Source organism: Pecten maximus, chromosome 10, assembly GCF_902652985.1.
Source record: "Pecten maximus chromosome 10, xPecMax1.1, whole genome shotgun sequence".
Taxonomy (NCBI): domain Eukaryota; kingdom Metazoa; phylum Mollusca; class Bivalvia; order Pectinida; family Pectinidae; genus Pecten; species Pecten maximus.
This window is the reverse complement of record NC_047024.1, coordinates 18,443,982-18,464,323: the sequence shown is the minus strand read 5'-3', so window position 1 is coordinate 18,464,323 and position 20,342 is coordinate 18,443,982. Positions and strand designations below refer to the sequence as shown.

At 37.0% G+C, this 20,342-nt stretch overlaps 2 protein-coding genes across 2 annotated transcripts; both read left to right on the top strand.

The window, feature by feature from the left end:
* Window positions 1-6,905: 6,905 nt before the first annotated feature.
* LOC117336560 (2-oxoglutarate-dependent dioxygenase citB-like) lies at window positions 6,906-7,451 on the top strand. The gene has a single exon (XM_033897171.1). The coding sequence runs from the start codon at window positions 6,906-6,908 to the stop codon at window positions 7,449-7,451; it is 546 nt and encodes a 181-aa protein (XP_033753062.1).
* Window positions 7,452-17,683: 10,232 nt separating this feature from the next.
* On the top strand, window positions 17,684-19,798 carry LOC117336060. The gene has a single exon (XM_033896411.1). It carries the CDS (start codon window positions 18,033-18,035, stop codon window positions 19,566-19,568), a length of 1,536 nt encoding a protein of 511 aa, XP_033752302.1. The 5' UTR covers window positions 17,684-18,032; the 3' UTR covers window positions 19,569-19,798.
* Window positions 19,799-20,342: the final 544 nt, after the last annotated feature.

The following is a 20,342-nucleotide window of genomic DNA, read 5'->3' as shown; positions in this document are numbered from 1 at the left end:
GACTACATGCATTCTATAAATACTTTACATACCTCTACATCAGAAAATAACACATTTCTGGTTCTAAATTGCCTAACATTAGTATCCGCTTGCAAATACATCGGCAACGTATTGGGCTATTGTTTTATCCAACGCACCGGCTCTTATTCACATTTATGACATGCATATGCACGTGCACTGAATTTGAGACTAATCCAAGATAAACATTGGGCTGATAACTTAATAAGCAAAAAAAGCAAATCCCACCTCGATGCTAGTTAGCCAAACTTTGCGAAGGATAAACAGTTGTTGATGAACTGATCAGCATCCGATAAATTTTGCACTTTTATTAGTCAGAAAATTCTTACAAATAAGTGATTTTTATAGCTTAAAGTGCACTACTATCTTCTTTGAACATGAAGGCCCGCCATCTTGAAAAGACAATCTCTAACGGTTACACCACAGTTCGTTCACTCATATCAATACACTGAGGACTGAGTGTTCACCCCTTTAGTTGTCCGCGAGAAATGACTTCCTGTTACAGGGCTACAGGAGTAGTCATTACAATAGACTTAAAAGCCAGAGAGGTTTCAAATAGAAATTGGAGCACTGTTAGGGGGGATCGCAACGGTTTGTTCCTTCTCCCACTTTTCAAGATGAAGTATGTGATTGGTCAATGTAGCGGTAAATGCAAAATACAGATATGCAGTTAAAGACGAAACAAAATTAAGATTGAATGCAAGCTGAATAAGTGGATGTATCTATTCAAATGACACATTAATAAATTATATTCCTGATTCAAATGTAGTCTTATTATCACCAAAAATTATTCAAACTGATATAATTTTGTTATCCGTGCTGAAACGTGCATTTATTAATTAGTTCGTTAATTTATTTCACCAGCAGTTTTATATTATAACCACCAGCATTAAAAAACTATGCCGTTTGTCTTTTTTTAAAGATATTTCTTGTTTATTTTACTTTTTTATTATTTTTATTTATTTTTATTATTTCTATTTTTTTTTTTTTTTGTAAATATGATATTTTCCAGATTCCACTAACCAAGTTCAATTTCAAAAGAAAGAAAGATAGTACAATACAATACTTGCATGTATACAGAGAATACATTAGTACAGAACATTTACATAAGTGCCTGAAGTGAAAATGCTTAAGTAAAAAGCATACTTATGATAGTTAGCACTAGACATTGGCTGATTAAAAATTAAATGTAACACACAATTATTCATGGTAGGCGATGTTCTTGTACCGAAGAAATTTCATCCGAATCTGCATTTGCCTTTATATTGGTTGACAGGGAATAGTGATAGAAAGCCATTCTTATGTATGTATACTTACAAATCAGACAGCTTAAAAACTCATCTCAATATTTTAATCCAACCATAATATTTATCAAATGTAATGACGATGTATGGTATTAATGAAAACCTTACTGATATTCCTTTATGGGATGATAAATCGCTAAACACTAAGAAAATGAAGAAATATTCATTTCTGTTAAGAATTTCATTTGCAACAGTAAAATATTTTAATAATGTCTACATCTTGATTAGTTTTCAAACACCACTGAGGCTATATCAAATTTTCCAGAATTTAAAGTATCAAATATGTAATCAACTGAAGTATTTTGTTGAGAAGTTAATTTGCCCATCTCATTTTTGTGTGTAAATGTCCATGATTTAACGCCTTAATCGTTTTTTTTGGAACAGAATTAGTATCAGCTTTTAGCTTGTTTTCCAATCCTATATGTACATGTATATATGATTTGTAATAAGTTAAGTTAATTAGTACCAAGACAAATATCGGCGATACTTATCCATGGTGATAAGTGTTATCGGATAGTAGTAAATGGCCTGGTGTGATTTTGTTTCGCATTTCGAATCATTTCAGACAGAGAAATATCTATAATATATAAAGTTGTTGTACTATAGCTGTCTTCTGCGAATCTAGTTGATGAAAATGGTATATGGTATGTAAAAATTGATTATATAGTAACAAAATGAGATGAATTCAAAGTTTGTGTAAAAAAGAGGTAAAACCATGTAATGTCGGATAATACAGGTAAAATCCAGGTAATGAAACACAGGTAAAATCCAGGTAATGTGGGAGAACACAGGTAAAATCCAGGTAATGTGGGAGAACACAGGGTAAAGTCCATGTAAGGTATATATGAAGCAGACTATAATAACTGTCACAACATACCTGTCCCTATGCTATTTTGAAAAAGTGGGAGAAAGGAGAATACACGATCGCAACTATCGACTACCAATCACATAGTATGCATTTAATGTAATGCACTGTCAGCTTAGTTTACATTACAGTACTGTGTTATCTGAAGCTGGTCAGACATTTGACGCCTGCAGCAAAGCGTGGGATTTAAAAGGACCAATTTTACATTTAATGTAAAGAACTGGCAGCTTAGTTTATATTGCAAGTCTGCAACATATAACAGTTGGTGTTGTATAATTAACAAACTAATTCATTATGATTAACTGATTTATTTGGTTAATCAATTACAATTAATCAACTTATCAAAATTTATAAGCCAAATCAATAATCAAACAACATTTAAACTAAAATGATCATGCTTTTAAGTAAACATTTTTCTTTACTAACAACTTTATAATTTAAATATTCTAATGCATGCTTTGATTTAACAGTGCAGACAATAATTTACTGGGTAATTTCGCAAACTATAATGTGCATTTAATTAATAAATAAAAATTACTTAAATAATCGAGTAATTATTAGACTAAAATTATCATGAAGTTGTAATTCAGCAATTTTCTTGGTTCACACATTTATAAGTTAAACAACGTGTGTACGTATTGCCCTTTAGCCCATCAATATAAATGTCCATTGATGGTGACAGCGTTTTTGCGAGAGAAATATGATTTAAAATTAGATTAAAATATTTAATGCACTCTCAACATCCCTATTTAATTAGCAAACAGTATGTGTAGTTATTGTAATTATTTCAAATGAATGGGAAAAAGTAAAGTATGACTGGATTTAATCATGTTTTCATATTAACATTAATATACAATCGTGTAATTATATAACGTTGATTGGAAATCTGAAAACCTTCACTTCAAACGTCAGACATCAAAATGAGGCAGTGTGGAGAATAAATAGTAAAAAACTGATGATATATTTACTGTAAAAGGAGAACCACTACAACACAAAATGACATTGTGAGTCATTTCATAATACACAGAGTTATCTATCTTGGGGGTAGGTACTGATTGTTTGGGACGTCATATGCTTTCGAGAGTAACATAGATAGTTTTTGAGAAAGCGATGTAACTTTATCACGCAACAAAAGGACAAAACAATCATTAACTGCTCCCAAGGAGATACTCTGTAACACAAATATTATCAATACCAGGTTGTTGGTTTCTTTGGTTTGTTTTGTTTAACGTCCTGCTAACAGCCAGGGTCATTTAAGGATGTGCCAGGTTTTGGAGGTGGAGGAAAGCCGGAGTAGTACCCGTAGAAAAAACCACCGGCTTACGGTCAGTACCTGGCAACTGCCCAACGTGCGTTTCGACCTCGCAACCCAGAGGTGGAGGGCTGGTGTTAAAGTACTTTAGTCAAACAAACACATTTCAGTGTTCACATGCACACCTGTGTTAGCTCGTTAGATAATTGTAATCTGATAGCAATGGCCGTGATATATCGTAATTGTAATATAGTCAATATACCATTGATACCCGACTCGTTATCCTGTGTGATATATGAGGTAAGCGTTCTCAATGTTAAAAGTGCGGTCGGTTTTTTAAACTTTACCTAAGTCCATGTATGCCCATGCATGTAAATGGATGTTCAGCATGACCTGTAGCTGTCCTACTTGCAAATAGCTATTTATACAGGCCTGAGGAATTCATAACCTTATTTATTCAACCTCTCGCTGATGTATGGGTATACTTTGTGATAATTTCTGTTCAAATCAACTCCTATGAAAAGGAACCCGTCAAAAAGTAAGTATATATGCAATATCAATTGTTGTGCTATCGACAATGGAGTCACATGGGTAGGTCATACAACAGCTGTGTACATATGTATCTGCGGTAATGCATATCTGTATAAAGGACGGATGCCTTGCGACAGCTGGTCAGTAGTGTATATACAGGATATGAAGGATCATATGTGACGTTTCGATAACTAGTAAGGTATGCACACTGTGACCTTCATCAGACAATTGATCAGGGCACCATGTGTAGACAAATGTGCAAAACGTGTAGGAGTTGTCTTCGAAACACGATCTCGATCGACCTATTGTGGATTATACTGGCTCCGTTGCTTGCAATGTTTCTAGGACTTTAGCAGTCATTCTTAAGCCGCTGGTAAGTAAATCAGAACACCATGTAAACACATTAAAACATCTAATGGTGGCCGTGTTTTCCATTATAAACGAGTAAGATGAAGAATTAATTTCTCATGATGTTGTCCCTCTTTCACCAACACACCCATTCACGACTCATTAAGAATTATTCAGAAGCGCCTAGAATAAGACAGAATTTGACAGAAGAATACAAACCTCCAGAATCAGGACATCATGGAATCGCTTTAGTTTGTGCTCACAACAACATGTTGTTTCCGAGGAAACATTTACTAGCAAGGCTTCGGCACTGCTATGGGGAGCCGATTGTCCCCTATTTTGGCAAATTTATTCACGGAACATCTAAAGCAAGAAGCTATAGCTAAAACACCCATCAAGTGCAAGCCAGGTTTATGGAAACGGTACGCTAATGGCAGTGTACTTGAGATAATCAAGAAGGTGTCACAAAAGAAGCTGACCGCTCACATTACCACCATAGATGCCAGTAATAACATCAAATTCACTTGTGAAGAGTCCAACGGCACTATGCCTGCCTTGAACACTCTACTAGTAAAGAAAGAAGACGCCACCGTAAATGTATTGGTATACAATGTAGGAAAAAGACCCACACGAACTTCAATTCTCATCATCAGCCACTATGCGTAGTGTGTACATTGCTTATAGATGTACAGTCACAGAACAGCAGGAAATACTACAAGAGCAGAACCACATATCTAGGGCAATGGATAAAAAAAACAGTGTCAAAATAAGGGGGGGGGGGGGGGGGGGGGGGGGGGGCAGTTATGGACAACAAGTCCAAGTCCAAGTGGTTATCCCGCATATCAAAGGTACATGTATATCTGAAACCATCCGAAGGATATACCGCGATCATCTCATAGCAGCAGCCACGAAGCCACACATGACACTCCTAAGCATCCTAGTACATGTACATTGTACATCCAAAGGGGTAAAGCACCCAAGGAAAACGTCTTAGAGTGCGTCTACAAAATCGGATGCAAAAACTGCGAAGCATTATATTGGAGAGACGGGAAGACGATTTGGGGTCCGCCTTGAGGAACACTGGAAAGATGCGGAATCTCTGTCAGGAAAGAAATTTACCAAATCAGAAGAAAGCAGCCGGAGTCCCATATAAATAAAGCTATTACAAACCACGCCACACAAAAACAAACTTGTGACCGAATGGGAAACTCTAAAGTATTGGGCAGGGAAAGCAATCTGTTGAAGCGGCAGGTAAGTAAAGCATCTCGATACGTCAAAGTGGGCCAGTACTAAATCAAGATGAGTTTGCACATAGATTCTCAGATTATATATGACCAGGTATTAGACAAAGAGTAGCAGAATCAAGTCATTTCGGTCCAATTACAATACAATACTACAGCAAAGTATCGTACACTGCAGCATAGCTGAAATCAAAATCGGTCGACCGATCATGATTCGAAGACAACTCGTACAAGTTTCACACCTTTACACATGTGTATACATGTTGCCCTGTTAATTTGTCTGATGAAGGTGACAGTGTACACATACCGCACTATTCATTGAAACATCACATATAAATATTCATTGGTTGTGTTACGAAAAGCCTTACATAAACCAACTTTTTAACCTGAAAAAGTTTAGAGCTTTACTAAGACTCCCCCCATTTAGGTCAGATTGAAATTGGTGATGTATTATTTCCTACATGTGATTGGTTCTCACAAACGCCTCTATCTTGTTGTCTTGGTGATAATGTAAACTTTTTGGTGCTTTGCTATTGTTTTTTTAATAAAATGCTTTTAGTGTGCAATTGTGTTGTGTATCAAAGCTCGATGCGATAGACTTGCAATATATGCTTGACCTGTATGTAAGTTTTCCTTACTATATAAGGGAGACAACTCTGCTATACAATGTTTTACAATGCCTTTTCATTCCTGGCACCAAGAGGAGTGTCGTACAAAGCTATAATAACTGAATGTGTTCTTTGTGTTGAAGTATTAGATAATGTAAATTGTAAGTGCGTTTATGTACGTGTCTGATACGGTGATGACGTAATACAGCGCATCGTCATATGATAAATATTCAGATGAAGAAATAGTGTTAGTTAAATATAATTTCTTTCTTTTACAGCTTTAAGAAATCGAGAGGAACCATGTCGGAGATGAACGACATCCCGATTGTTGATTTAAGCAAGTCCAGGACAAATCAAACACTGGAAGCATTTAACGTGGTTAATGGTCTGGGAAAAGTTGGCTTCCTATACGTGGATAATGTCAAAGGCTATGACTCTTGCAAGTTGATGGAGTGTTGTAAGTGGTTCTTCAGTCAGCCAGCGTCCGTGAAAAATGATGTAATGAAGAACATTTGAAACAAAAATAACAGAAACGTTTACAGAGGATATTTTCCGGTAATAGAAGATCAGGCAAGTAGAAAGGAAGGTTTTGAATTCGGTAAAGACATTGACTGGAGTTCTGCCAGTGTTTCTCCGGAAAACTGGTTTTACGAAACGTCAGTTTGGCCCCAAGAAGATGGAACATTTCCCCTCAGACAATTTCTTCAAGGTTATTATGATATCATGCACGAAACCGCTATGGAGATTCTCCGTTTAGCCGCCGTTGGTTTGGGAATCGAAGAAAACTCCTTTACCTATATGTTTTCCTATCAGCCTTGTTCATCTCTGCGCATGCAGCACTATCCGCCATGGACAGAACAACCGCCGGAGTTGGCGAGGACGGAGGATGGGCGTTTTGTTACGACACCGAACCACACGGATTCCGGATTCCTTGCTCTTTTGTCCACTTTCTCGTTTCCAGGTTTGGAATATCTGTCCCCCAGCGGGAAGTGGACACCGATCACGCCTCGACCCGACAGTCTCATTTTGAATATCGGAGACCTGTTTTCTTCCATGGTTGGTGGACGTTTTAAAGCAACGTGTCACCGTATTATAGATATTGGCGTCGATCGATTTTCCGTACCGTTTTTCCTGGAGCCAAATTACGATAGAGAGGTTGGTTTTGATTTAATCAAAAAAAGTACGGGAGAGGATGTTAGTGCTCGTGAAAAATATGGACCTTGGGTGATTGCACAGATGTCTCGTAAGGGTTTTTATGAGTTCGCTTCTTTGCCGAAGTTTTAATCCCGAAGAAAATATATACCTCTGCGAAACACTGAAACTTGAGACACATTTACAACCAAATCCTCACTATATGTAATATTCTAATGTAAATCACGTACTCAAGAAAGACCTATACACGGTATTTTGACCAACAAATGCAAGCCCCACTCAGTTTGGATACAATTAACAAGCAAATGCCCCTCTAAAAGATATTTAGCTCTGAGAAGGTGGTTCCTTCTCCAGAAACTCAAATTAATGAAAAAAGCAAGCGATGGATTTGGTAGGGTCTGATAGAAAGGGATGGACAAAATTATGTAGCATACTGAATCCAGTAAGTTGCTACCAGCGGCCTGGATGTCTGACGAGGGTTTTTTTACCAAAGAAAGACGATGAGAATATCGCCATTGTTGGTGTCCTGTCAGGTCGACGAATGCTATTTTTGCTAAATTTTGCAATCATACATGTATTTGTATAATTTATAATTATGAAATAAACAGAATTTTCTGACACATCTATTTAAATATCACTTTGGTATTTGTCTGTTCAAGCTATAATGTCGGACCATAACATTTAAAGAATTTGTTGTTGTGATGAGAGCGAGTTAAATTAGTAGACGAACTGAATTGTCATTTCGTCCCGGTTCACAGCAACTTATTTTTGTTTTAAATCTTATTATTGGCGTCTATATACAGATCAATGCTTTTGTGTTAAAGATGGGTATAGTCAACTTTCCGTGTGGGTATTCATGATGCAATAAGATATTCGAAAACCACAAAATAGATGCCACTTCCCTCTCCCTTGGTCTCCATTGTTGACTAGGGTCTGGGAGTTGGCAAACAATAGCCTAGCGTTGAAACAATTGCCTGTATTTTCGCGTTGTTTAAAATGCATTTTCTTTAACCTATTTATGTGCATGGTATTTCTTTCATTCGAATTCGAAGGTTTTTTTTTCAGAAGTAACACAAACGAGAGCTCTGAAGGGTCAGCAACTTGCCAAATATAGATTTTGAACCCAATGCGGGACAGGATTACTGTTGAAAAGTTACTACTTGGTGATTTTTGGAATTGTCATTTTTGTCATTTTTCTAAAATGTATTTGCTACCAAAATTAACAAGACATAAATTAGGTCACGGTGACCTACTTTTTCAGTTTCTTTACATTTATGTCAACTTGTGATTCTAAACCTGACACTTATTTAACAGAAACTACAAAAATATTAGTTTTACATCTACTCCAATATTGAATTTGAATCAGCCCGAAAAATGAAGCTTGCATATTTTACCATGCGACCTTTGAGCCCCTGAAATTTCTGTGAGCCCAGACAAATAATGAAGTTTTGAATAGCATACCATATGCAGTTGACCTTAAAGTATCTTTCTGTAAAATATTAGTCTTATCACTGATTGTCCGCAGAAAAGCCCAAATTGGCATCCCCCTTTAAAATCTGATACATGTATTAAAAGATAATTATCATTGTTCAAAACCAAAAGAAACAGAAATTACTTAAAGGTGTCTTTTAAAGTATAAAATAGCTTTTCATCATAATTTCTATTTAATACAGAAAAAACAACAGACAACGGTTGCAGTTTTTGTCGACATTGACTGAATTTTGTTCTTATTTTTTCTTCAGTTTTACCCTCCAAAGAGAGTAACTCTATACTATATAGCAACACGTTTTTAATGGTCAAAATGATGTATTTTCAGATGATATCTTATCTAATGTTACATCATTTTACAATGCTATGAAAAATTACTTTAGACACACATGATACATGTATACTAGTATCAACTTGTGACGAAAACAAGATAGTTACATACCAGTCGGATAGGCGATACATTCAGATTGGTAACCTTTTGTAGCGCACATTTTCCAGAGTCCAAATGACATTGAAACAGTCTCCCTTCCATTGAAAGCACTCATCGAACTCCATTCTGAAGTCGCTAATCCTACAACATGTAGTATCACCGCGAGAGGCAGAACAACCACCGCGATTTTTAACAAAACAGAAGAATCAGAACAACCCATGGTGGAATATTGTTAAATTCTCCCTTGGTTTTCTCTTTGCGTCTAATGCTCGAGTTAGGGTTTGGATACTAATATATCTAAATACATTACAAATTCACCTTGTAGTGCATGGTAACAAACACGAGTTTCTGATTGGTTAAACGAAAAAATCTCGCATGCCCATATTTGTGTGAAGGTATGCCGGTAAACCTTTGTTTTGTTTGTTTTTATCAAATTCCGAATGTTCCATGGCTACCAAGCCACCACGTGCACCCGTCTTTAAGTAATAGCATTTGCGATACAACACACGATAAGAATTTGAAATAGAAATCCGTTTACAAATCCGTTGATAAATTAATTATGATCATGTCGCTGTTTTCTGAAAAGCACCCGTTCAAGTTTCACTTTCGATAACGCTTTGCTCTGGTTAAACCTTAATGTTGGTAACACCAAAGTGACAACTGTTGTTTTGGGGAACAAAGGGTAACGATTGTGATTCAAACATTCCATATCATAACAGACAACTCTTAGATTAACATTTTTTTAATAAGGTATAAGACTCTTGCATGCTTAATCAAATCAGAACGAGAATAAACTCTACCTCTGGTGAAAACGGTGCATCACAATATTAAATCCTGTTCTAGTGACAGACTTTTTAATGTTTTTATAAACATATACACTAGTAGCTTGTGATAACATGTTATTAGAAAATGGATTATTGACATAAAATGATTCATCAACTTTGACTGGTATTTCCAGATCGGATCCTTCATGAAGATTTCTCATGCATCAAATTATTAAAAAACAATGGAGCAATATATACGCCCTGGACCATGTTTCAGGATTTAAAATATCTGTTTGTGTGGGGATTACCTCGTTATAGTTACGCTGTAAATACACACAAGTTGTGGCGCGATAAAAACAAGAGGCCCATGGGCCTTAAAGGTCACCTGAGATTTGAAATATTTCAGTTAATTTAATTGACCCTTTTTCAGCCCACCCATCAGCCCCTAGGGGTCAGTCAGGGCCAACAGGTGTATAACATCCAATTCTGATAATGTTAACAAAGTTAGAATGAATTCCGATAGAAATCAAACAAATAATAGTCAAAAATGTAATTTCCCTATATAAAAAATAGTAAAATCTACCCCCTCCCCAGGGGCAAACTTGTGACCCCAGGGTCATGAAGTCCATTACATTTGTAAAGCACCATACGACCCTTCCACCTATGAAGAGTATTTGATTCTATCTTATTTGGGTCTTGAGGTGAAGATCTTTGAAATTTCAGTGGAAACTCACAATTTTGGTAAAGCACATTAAGACCCTTCCATCTATGAAGAATGTTTGATTCCATCATATCTGAGATAAAAGAAGAAGATTTTAGAAGTTTTAGTCAATTTGACCATTTTTAGCCCCGCCCATTAGCCCCTGGGGGTCAGTCAGGGCCAAAATTTACCCCCTCCCCAGGGGCAAATCTGAGACCCCAGGGTCATGAAATTCACAATTTGGGTAAAGCACATTAAGACCCTTCCATCTATGAAGAGTGTTTGATTCCACCATTTCTGAGAGTAAAGAAGAAGATTTTTGAAGTTTTAGTCAATTTTACCCTTTTTAGCCCCGCCCGTCAGGGTTTAGGGGTTTTGGAGAAGAAGTTGAAAATGTAAATTGTTTACGGACGGACGACGCACGACGCACGACGACGGACAAAAGTGGATTCGAATAGGTCACTTGAGACTCTGTCTCATCTCTGACCATGGCTTAATCTTACTTGTAACAAACATTTTCATTTACTTAAAAACATATGTTATCAGACCATAACTTAAAAAAATATATCACCGTTTGTAACGTCGCTTTTGATTGGCTGAAAAGAGTTCACAATCAAGTGGATTATGTATAGTTAATAGAATCATGAGGATTAACCTGAATATATTCTTATTTATTTTTAACACGTCGCGGTGGAGCTGACACTCCTGTTTAATATTTATAACATAAAGATATATATTCAAGGTCATCCTTAAATTGAGACCCAAAGAAAAACAAAGTTTGCCATTGAATAGGGAGGACTCTTTTTCGTGCATGGCTACAACAATTAGTTCCTGACTGGTTTAACAAGATACCTCTAATGTCCATATTTGTCGGTCAAGGTCTCTCTGCATTTTATCATTTTGCTCTAATTTGTGTTGATAGGCAGATACGGTTTGAAAAGACATGTATTAACGGTGGCCATCGCCCAAACATAATTGCATTTGTTTACTATTTTGTTCATTTGGCATCAAAGACGTTCATCGCCTTTCGATATGATATTAAGCATCTTTTTGGGCGTCCCTCGCTAGGATTTATGCTTCTTTGAGAGGAGTTTCAGGAATTCTTAATGAATATCAATCAGTGATAATGAATTCAAAATTTGAATCTTATTCAAAGTTTGGGTCTTCAGTTCAACGATGTTGGAAGATCGCATTGACAATGATCTTGTGTAGAAATGTTGGAAATCGCTCTTCCGTTTCAGATATTGATATTATCTTGCTTACATTTTGGAATTTTTAAAACTGTCGATATGAAAATTTGAATGGTCTAATCAGCAGACTATAGCACACATGCTTGGTATGAAATGATGAGTTTATGGTGACATCACTCTTCATGATACATAGATGTGAGCTGATAAAATCTAAAATGGCATTAATATAAAAATCAAATTAAATTTAGTCATATCCCAAGACATTTGTATCATAAGGAAATATGATAAATTCTTTCTCGATTTTCTTTTGCTCCACGAGAAAGCTACCTTGTCAGTGCTAATTTTCTTTGAAAGGGTTATATATTATCACATTCTAATAGGATACTATAGTTTGAATCTATCGACGGAGGATTTTCAAACCCACTTAAGAATGGCTTTAAGTCCAGCTTTGGAAAACCAATGTCGATATCTTATTTTTAAGTTGTTACACGAACTTTATGTTTGGTATTTAATTCACGCTGAATATGAGCCATGGGAGTGGGTAGAAACATAGTCAAGGTGTCATTTGCCTCATTATCAAGTTTAGTGTGAATATTCACACTATATGATACATAATAAACTACTTTTACTTGTGGACAACACCACTATTTTCTCGTCTCCAAGCAATTTTGTGACGTGCATGCGGGATTGTTCATGTTGCATCAAGTATTTATAAACAGAAATTATCTTTTATCACTGTTAAATGACGTGATGATAATGTTCACTTTGATGTTACACAGCATGATAACTTTATTTTCGTAACACCATATTGAGGTTAGATAATCATATACTGTACCTTGAACTCGCACGGGTAAATGACACCATTAGTATGACCTTGATAACATATATATATGCTCTCTGAAGAGTGGTTGGAAAAGGGAGTGAAAACAGATGATATTAATGTCATACTCATATAACGATACTGCATGTGTGCGCACAGAAATACTGCATGCTCTTCTACAATAACACTGCATGTTCTCACATCATAATACTGTATATTCTCCAACAATAATATTGCATGTTCTCACAAAATGTAGCTACATGTACATGTTCTCATTCAATGATACTTCATGTTCTCATACAAGAATACTTCATGTTCTCATACAATATCTATTGTTCTCACAAAAAGTTCTGAAGATTCACACACGATAATAATGCATGTTCTCACACAATTAGATTGCATGTTCTCACAAATGAATGCTTTGCTTTCTCACACCTCAATACACCATATGGCATATTCTCACACAAAAAAATATTGTATGTTCTCACAGCATTATACTGAATATTCTGACAGAAGAATTCTACACGTCCTCACACAAGAATACTTAATGTTATCACACAACAATTCTGCATGTTCTCATACATAAATAATTCGTTTTCTCACACAACAATTATGCTTGTTCAGAAATAGCGCATTTTCTCACACTACATTACTACATTTTCTCACACGATCAAACTGAATATTCTCACATAATTATTCTACACGTTCTCACACAATAAATGCATGTACTTAAACAAGCATATGGCATATTCTCAAACAATAATAGTGCATGTTCTCACAGCATAGTAATGAATATTCTGACAGAATAATTCTGCACGTCCTCACACAGATATTGTATATTCCCACACATTTATTCTGTATGTTCTCAATGAATACTATTGCATGTTCTCACACAATAACATGATAAATTCACACACTTGAATACTTTGTGTTACATAATAATACTTCATGTTCTCACAAAGCAATTTTGCATGTTCTCACATCAATACGTCGCGTTCTCACATCAATACGTCGCGTTCTCACATCAATACGTCGTGTTCTCACATCAATAGGTCGCGTTCTCACATCAATAGATCGCGTTCTCACATCAATAAGTCGCGTTCTCACATCAATAGGTCGCTTTCTCACATCAATACGTCGCGTTCTCACACCAATACGTCGTGTTCTCACATCAATACGTCGCGTTCTCACATCATCACGTGTTCTCACATCAATACGTCGCGTTCTCACATCAATACGTCGCGTTCTCACATCAATACGTCGCGTTCTCACATCAATACGTCGTGTTCTCACATCAATACGTCGTGTTCTCACATCATCACGTCGCGTTCTCACATCAATACGTCGTGTTCTCACATCAATAGGTCGCGTTCTCACATCAATACGTCGCGTTCTCACATCAATACGTCGCGATGATACACCCGGTGATAAGTACAGCGTAGCGTAGTGCAATCAACCGTGGGTCTCCGACGATGGCAACAATACTGCATGTTCTCACACTACAATACTGCATATTCTCACATAATTCTGTATATTCTCACACAAGAATAAAGCATGTTCTCCACAACAAGACTTCATGATCTTACACAAGAATGTTGCATGTTTTCACACTACAAGACTGCATGCTCTCACACCATAATACCGTATACTCTCACATCTTGAATGAACATTATATTTATCCTACTGTTAGGTGACAGGTGTAAACGTTGAAATAATTACTATTTTGACGAAAATTAAAAAAAAAAACAGAAATGTGTGAGGTAGCTAGGAGTCCACAAATATTATCTTTAATAGTTTTATTTTGGCGGATATCAACTTACATCAGACACACAGGTTGGGTCGGACGGTCCAAACACCCGAATGGAGAAAACCGGAATGCTTAACGCCAATGGTTGTTCTTTCGTAAATCAAATTATCGAAATGGTACCGATGGGTTCGATTTTAATTCATTGTACCTGTTAAATGCACGACGGGGATGTGTCCTAGCACGCCATGGTCATCCGCAGACTAAGCATTTTGATGACACTGATTAAGCATGGCTAGTTGGAGGTTGATGCAGTTTACTTCATATTCATATTTAACTTTACTTTAACTCCCAGTTAGCATTGAAAGGTGTTAGCAGCTTGTATTTACCATTGTATGGCACTGCCACTATATAACCCTGCCAATTCAGTTGCGAGTTCACCAGCTTATGAACTGCCAACTGAAATTTGAATTTGAAAATTTAAAAAAAAAAAAAAATAAAAAATCGCAGATGGTAAATATAAGCATTGAACGGCTTTCAGTTGGCATTCATAGTCAATATGAATTCCAACTGGACAGAGGCAAATTCAACATGAAGCGCGCCGTTCAATGCTTAAGTGTACCTTTTATACATTACAATCCTTACATATCTCTCTGTCAGTTATAGAATGCTCTTGGGAAAAGGGAATTTGATAAATAACAAAAGAGTTCAACGACAAAGGGAAAAACTAACTGACAAAAAAGCACGAAAAAATAACCCGAAAATTTAGTGTGCCATTTACCAGTTTTCAACTCAATCTGAAATAACTACAGAAACTAAATGTGACAAGACTTTACAGAAATATTTAATTATATACTTATTAGCTGTAATTAGCCTTTAATTAAACGTTTTATTCAATAACTTTACACAAAATTGAGTTATCCCCACTCTGACCTCTGTTCATTTCATTTCGTCAAATTTAATGGACAACGTTGTTATCAGTCAATTGGATAGCATAACCGGCAAAGCCTATACATAAATTGTTTCTATGAAATGACCAGAATGGAAGAAACAATGAGGCAATATAACTTAAGACATATTTGAAAATAAATGAAATAAACAAATAGATAAATAAATAAATAAATTAAGTAAATAAATAAATAAATAACACAGAATAACTCATCACACAACGGTAAAGGGAAGTAACTCGCTCACGAAAGAAACACCTCGCACACCTTACACACACAATATAATTACACACATATATATACAAATACAACAATTTCAGCATATACATGTATATACACATCATAGACAGTTATTAGCCGACTAAGACCTAGAGTCCATGAACATGTATCGCACGTGTCACTTCCACCAACAACTGTTACAATTAAGAATAATATTATATCTTTATGTATAAAGAATGTAATATTTACAATGCCAATATAACTATATTCAATAGTCACTTGTCAGGAGTCTTGCTGAACTTAAATTTCCTGTATGCTGTTTAGAATCATTATGTGTTTTTTAACCAGTATATCCTGGCTTTAAGTCATATAAAAACTCTAATCCACGGGATTTTCTCAATAAAGCCATACAAATCCTCCAGTATTTGTTCCTTTGTCGGCCCATTCACAATCTGGGCAGCCTTGGAAAAAATGTTTAAAACATCAATGGACATTTTAATGGGATACCCCAAACAGGCGAACCATTTGTGTTTAGGTATATACATGTGTGTGCATAGAGAACATACGGTGGAGCAACATACGGTGTGATAACATACACGATATTTAGAAAGACAACAGTGAACAGTGACGTGTCTTTAAAAAAATCGTAATGAATAAATATTAGATTAAGCTTACTGTGTATGGTCATGTCACACACTCAATGTGCCTATACAAACAGATAGAATAATGATAAAAAAACCCAGACCCAGCTGTTGAACTATAGATATGTGCGTTCATTTATATATAGGTTAAAAATAGCATTAATTATTTCAGGTTATAAATCATGCTTACATATTTTGATTATTTTGATTTAAAAATTTGAATATTCTTGGTTGTTAGAGTGTCACGTTAAACGCTGTCCGTGTCCTACTCGAGTAATTCAATTTGGCAGCGAGGATGACGGCTTAAATGAAATGTTAAATTGGAAGAAAAGAAGGAAGGAAAAATAAGATAGAGGAATAAATTGTAAAAAAAAAATAATAAAAAAAAATCAATAAATAAAGACACAATAAAAAAATCATAAACAACACACTAACAGAACATATTCACTTTTTGTAAGCTCTCCGGGATTCGAACTAGCCCTTAGTTTAGATTTTACCTGTACTTGCCGACATAAACCACTATTTTAAAAATCTCTTTATTAGCCCTCACGACGGATTCGTCAATATAAAAAAGTCTTTCTCGTTATTTTAAACTGTTGTATATTACACATACGATATATACCTGTTTTCCCTTCTTGAATATTGACTCGTCTGTGAATCAAAGGTCAACACGACAGGTGAATCTTGTGGGTTTATGGATTTACGTCTTTAAAACTATCATTGTTAGGACTCTATTGTCATTTTTTTCAATGTTGGTGTTAATTATATAGTTTTGATACCGGGGGTACAAATTCTTGCATTTTGGTGACTTGCAGTGTATATAGACTGTCGGCGTTGTAGTATATTTGCATAACCAACATATCAAACTGCATAAGATACTAAACAATTGAGTAACCGTGATCACCTACCCAGATACCGACGACTCCATCAGGTTGAGTTATTGATTATAAATAGGATCCCTGTCAGCGGGACTCACATATGAGGGAAATGTGCACTGATCAATACATGTGTAACTGACAAGCCCCACACACTGTATATCTACCTAAATCGAATATTTATTACTCTGCGACAATTTTTTTTATACGCTGTGAGTCGGCATTCAGGTATTTTGAAATTACTTCCCAAATGATTTACAAGCACTTAAGCGGTGCACACGCATACAACTTAACAAAGACAGACGTATACACTTAAATGTCTGTCGCGAGCCCAGACAATGATTAAAAACAATTATTATGTCCCAACGGTAAATGAATCGAGCCTTTAATTCAGAGCGTTCAAGCTGTGTCTACTAATTATTGAACACCTATACAAAAGTGACGAAGGGCATGTTTAGAATACGAAGCGACAGAAATCTAAACCATGCTATTGTCACCTGTTATCAGTGTTTTACAGGATAGTGTGCTATCTGTACACATATACCAGGACGGGTAGTCCTTGGTAGCCACACGTATACACTATTACACAACACGTACAGACAGCTACGCTATTTACACGTACCAGGAAGAGAAATTCTGTAACAGTTATTTCCAAAGATTGACATGCCAAGGTTCGGAGGTGTTTTGTATACATATATACAGAATTCGTTTTGTACGACGGATATAATCTTAAGTGAGCCCGTACAGATGTTCTAAGGTCATATTCATCGGAATCTGTGGGCTGATTTGGACTGTTTAATCAATAACTGTGAAATTCATAACGGAATTTGCGGCTGTTGGCATTGTGTAATTCTAACACAAACTCAAAGTTTAACGCGAAATTCACTTACCGAAAATGGAACCGCCTGCCGACTATAAACGTTACGGTGAGTACCGAGATTCGCCAGGAGATAGGCGTTATACATCTACAAAAGCACGTGACTATTGGACTCCCCCTAGGGACACCACGTCTCCGACCTGGGACCGGGGACCATTGTCTCCTACTAGACGTAGTCCGTTGGGATTCCGGGAAACCGGATTTAACGGCAATAAGGGGGGATTCGTCCCGGAAGATCGTGGAACGTTTTTCCCGCCCGATGGGATTCAGCGACCAGTTCGACCATTGCCATATAAAGGAGGTGACCACATGGGGGTTTCCAGAGTCCCTGGTGGGAACCCGTCGTACCAAGATAGTTTCCAAGGGCGCTACATGGGCGGTGCACCCCGGCGTCCGTCTCTGTCCTCTCGTGGGTCAGAAGAGCAGCCGAGATTTACATACGACAATTTAGGGTTTCAGTCAAAGTACCGGGATCCAGACAGAAGAAGCGATGGATCATTTGCGACCGGTCAGCGAGGTTACGTGTTCGGTTCTGATTATGGCCCCACAAGGACCAAGGAAAAGTATGACGAAAACAACTATATCTATCGCAACGGGGGAATGGAGAACGGCGGGTCTGGATGGGCAAATAAAACGGGCAGAGATCAATATCGTCACCGAGATAAGTATATAGATGATGAGATGAATAAAGACAGGCATTATAGCGGATTTGCCATCTTGTTGCGACTCTTTACCTGTTTACTTATATTTTGGGACCTGGCTAATGACTGGGTGATAGGTGCCTCAGGACCGTCTCCATTTGTACAGAAGGACACTTTGGAAAACGGCGGGGCGTGCAAAGTGAACCATGACGTCCTAGACCATTTGAACATCAGCGCTGCTGAGGTCAAGGCATCCATTTGTTCAGACACGGTTAACATATGGACATCTCTGACAGTGTTTATGTTGATAGGGTCTCTTATTGGAATCATTCAGTGCATCAACCTCACCATGGAAACGATCATTATTGTTCGAGGGAAGAAGTTCTTTCGGATCCTTTCGGGCCAGAGTGAAATATTCCTGGCCATTTTCTTTGAGGAGGTACCCCAGGCTATCATCATGATAGTGCTTTTGTTCCATTGTAAGTGCCACTCTAGTAAAGTTGACATCAACCTCTTTGCATTGTTGGCTAGCATCAGCGCATGCGCGAGCGCCATCTTCCGGCTCTCTGTGAGTTACGATCACTTGACTGGCAATGCTGGCTGTTGCAACCAATGGTGGCGATGCTGTTGTTGTCGCAATAATGACTACTGCTGTGAAGTCAAGCCCCGCGATTTCTTCTGCACGTGTGAAATCCCCTTCCCAATGTGCTGTTGCACGCTGAGCTGTAAAAATTGCAAGTGTTCTCCCGTCACATGGTGTAATTTTATTCTGAAAACATTCGGATGTTTCTGTGATTGCTGTCAGGATAAGGACACCAGCTATGGAATTCGACTTGTCAATCTGTTCGGAATATCTCTGCTCTTGCTGTCCTTCGGATTACAACTTTTCGTCTACATCGTTACAGTCCATTAACAAGTATATATACATTTACTCTCTCTGTCTAAAGGGACATACATACTTTAATGTCATAGATTTGTATATTACTACGTCACAGTACTACGTCACATTATTACGTCAACGTGCTACGTCACAGTACTACGTCAAAGTGCTACGTCCCAGTGCTACGTCCCAGTGCTAGATCCCAGTGCTACGTCACAGTGCCAAATCACCAATCATCAAAGCGCCTCTTTGGTGAAGATTAAATACAGTGGAACTTCGTTAACTCGAACTCGGATAACTCGAATACCCCGCTTAACTCGAAGTACCTCGCCGGTCCCGGCCGAATTCTCTCTTTATCTTAGTAAAAAAAACTCGGAAAATTCGAATTCGGATAACTCGAAAAACTCGGATAATACGAAGTAAAAATTTGGTCCCAACAAAAAAAATCCTACTTGAAATGTTCGAATAACTCGAAGTATAATTTTCGTCGATCGGTGGCAAACGCCGACATTTTTTAAGAGCTAAATTCCGTTTGTAATACTGAACATATCGGCACTACTAACCTACATGCTATTATAAGTGTTTCATAAATTCATAAAAGAAATTGTCGGTTGAATCTTATAACAACAAGTCTTGGTGATAAAAAGTACTGCTTTACTTACATCAGGTAATTTCCCCAAGGCGGTCGCCGATATCAGTACACACGATAGTCAACAACTCATCTACCCGTTCGCTCAAGCGGAACTAATCTCTGACACACCGGTAGATCTACCCGACTGATGTTTTTACAGGTGTAGAAATGACACA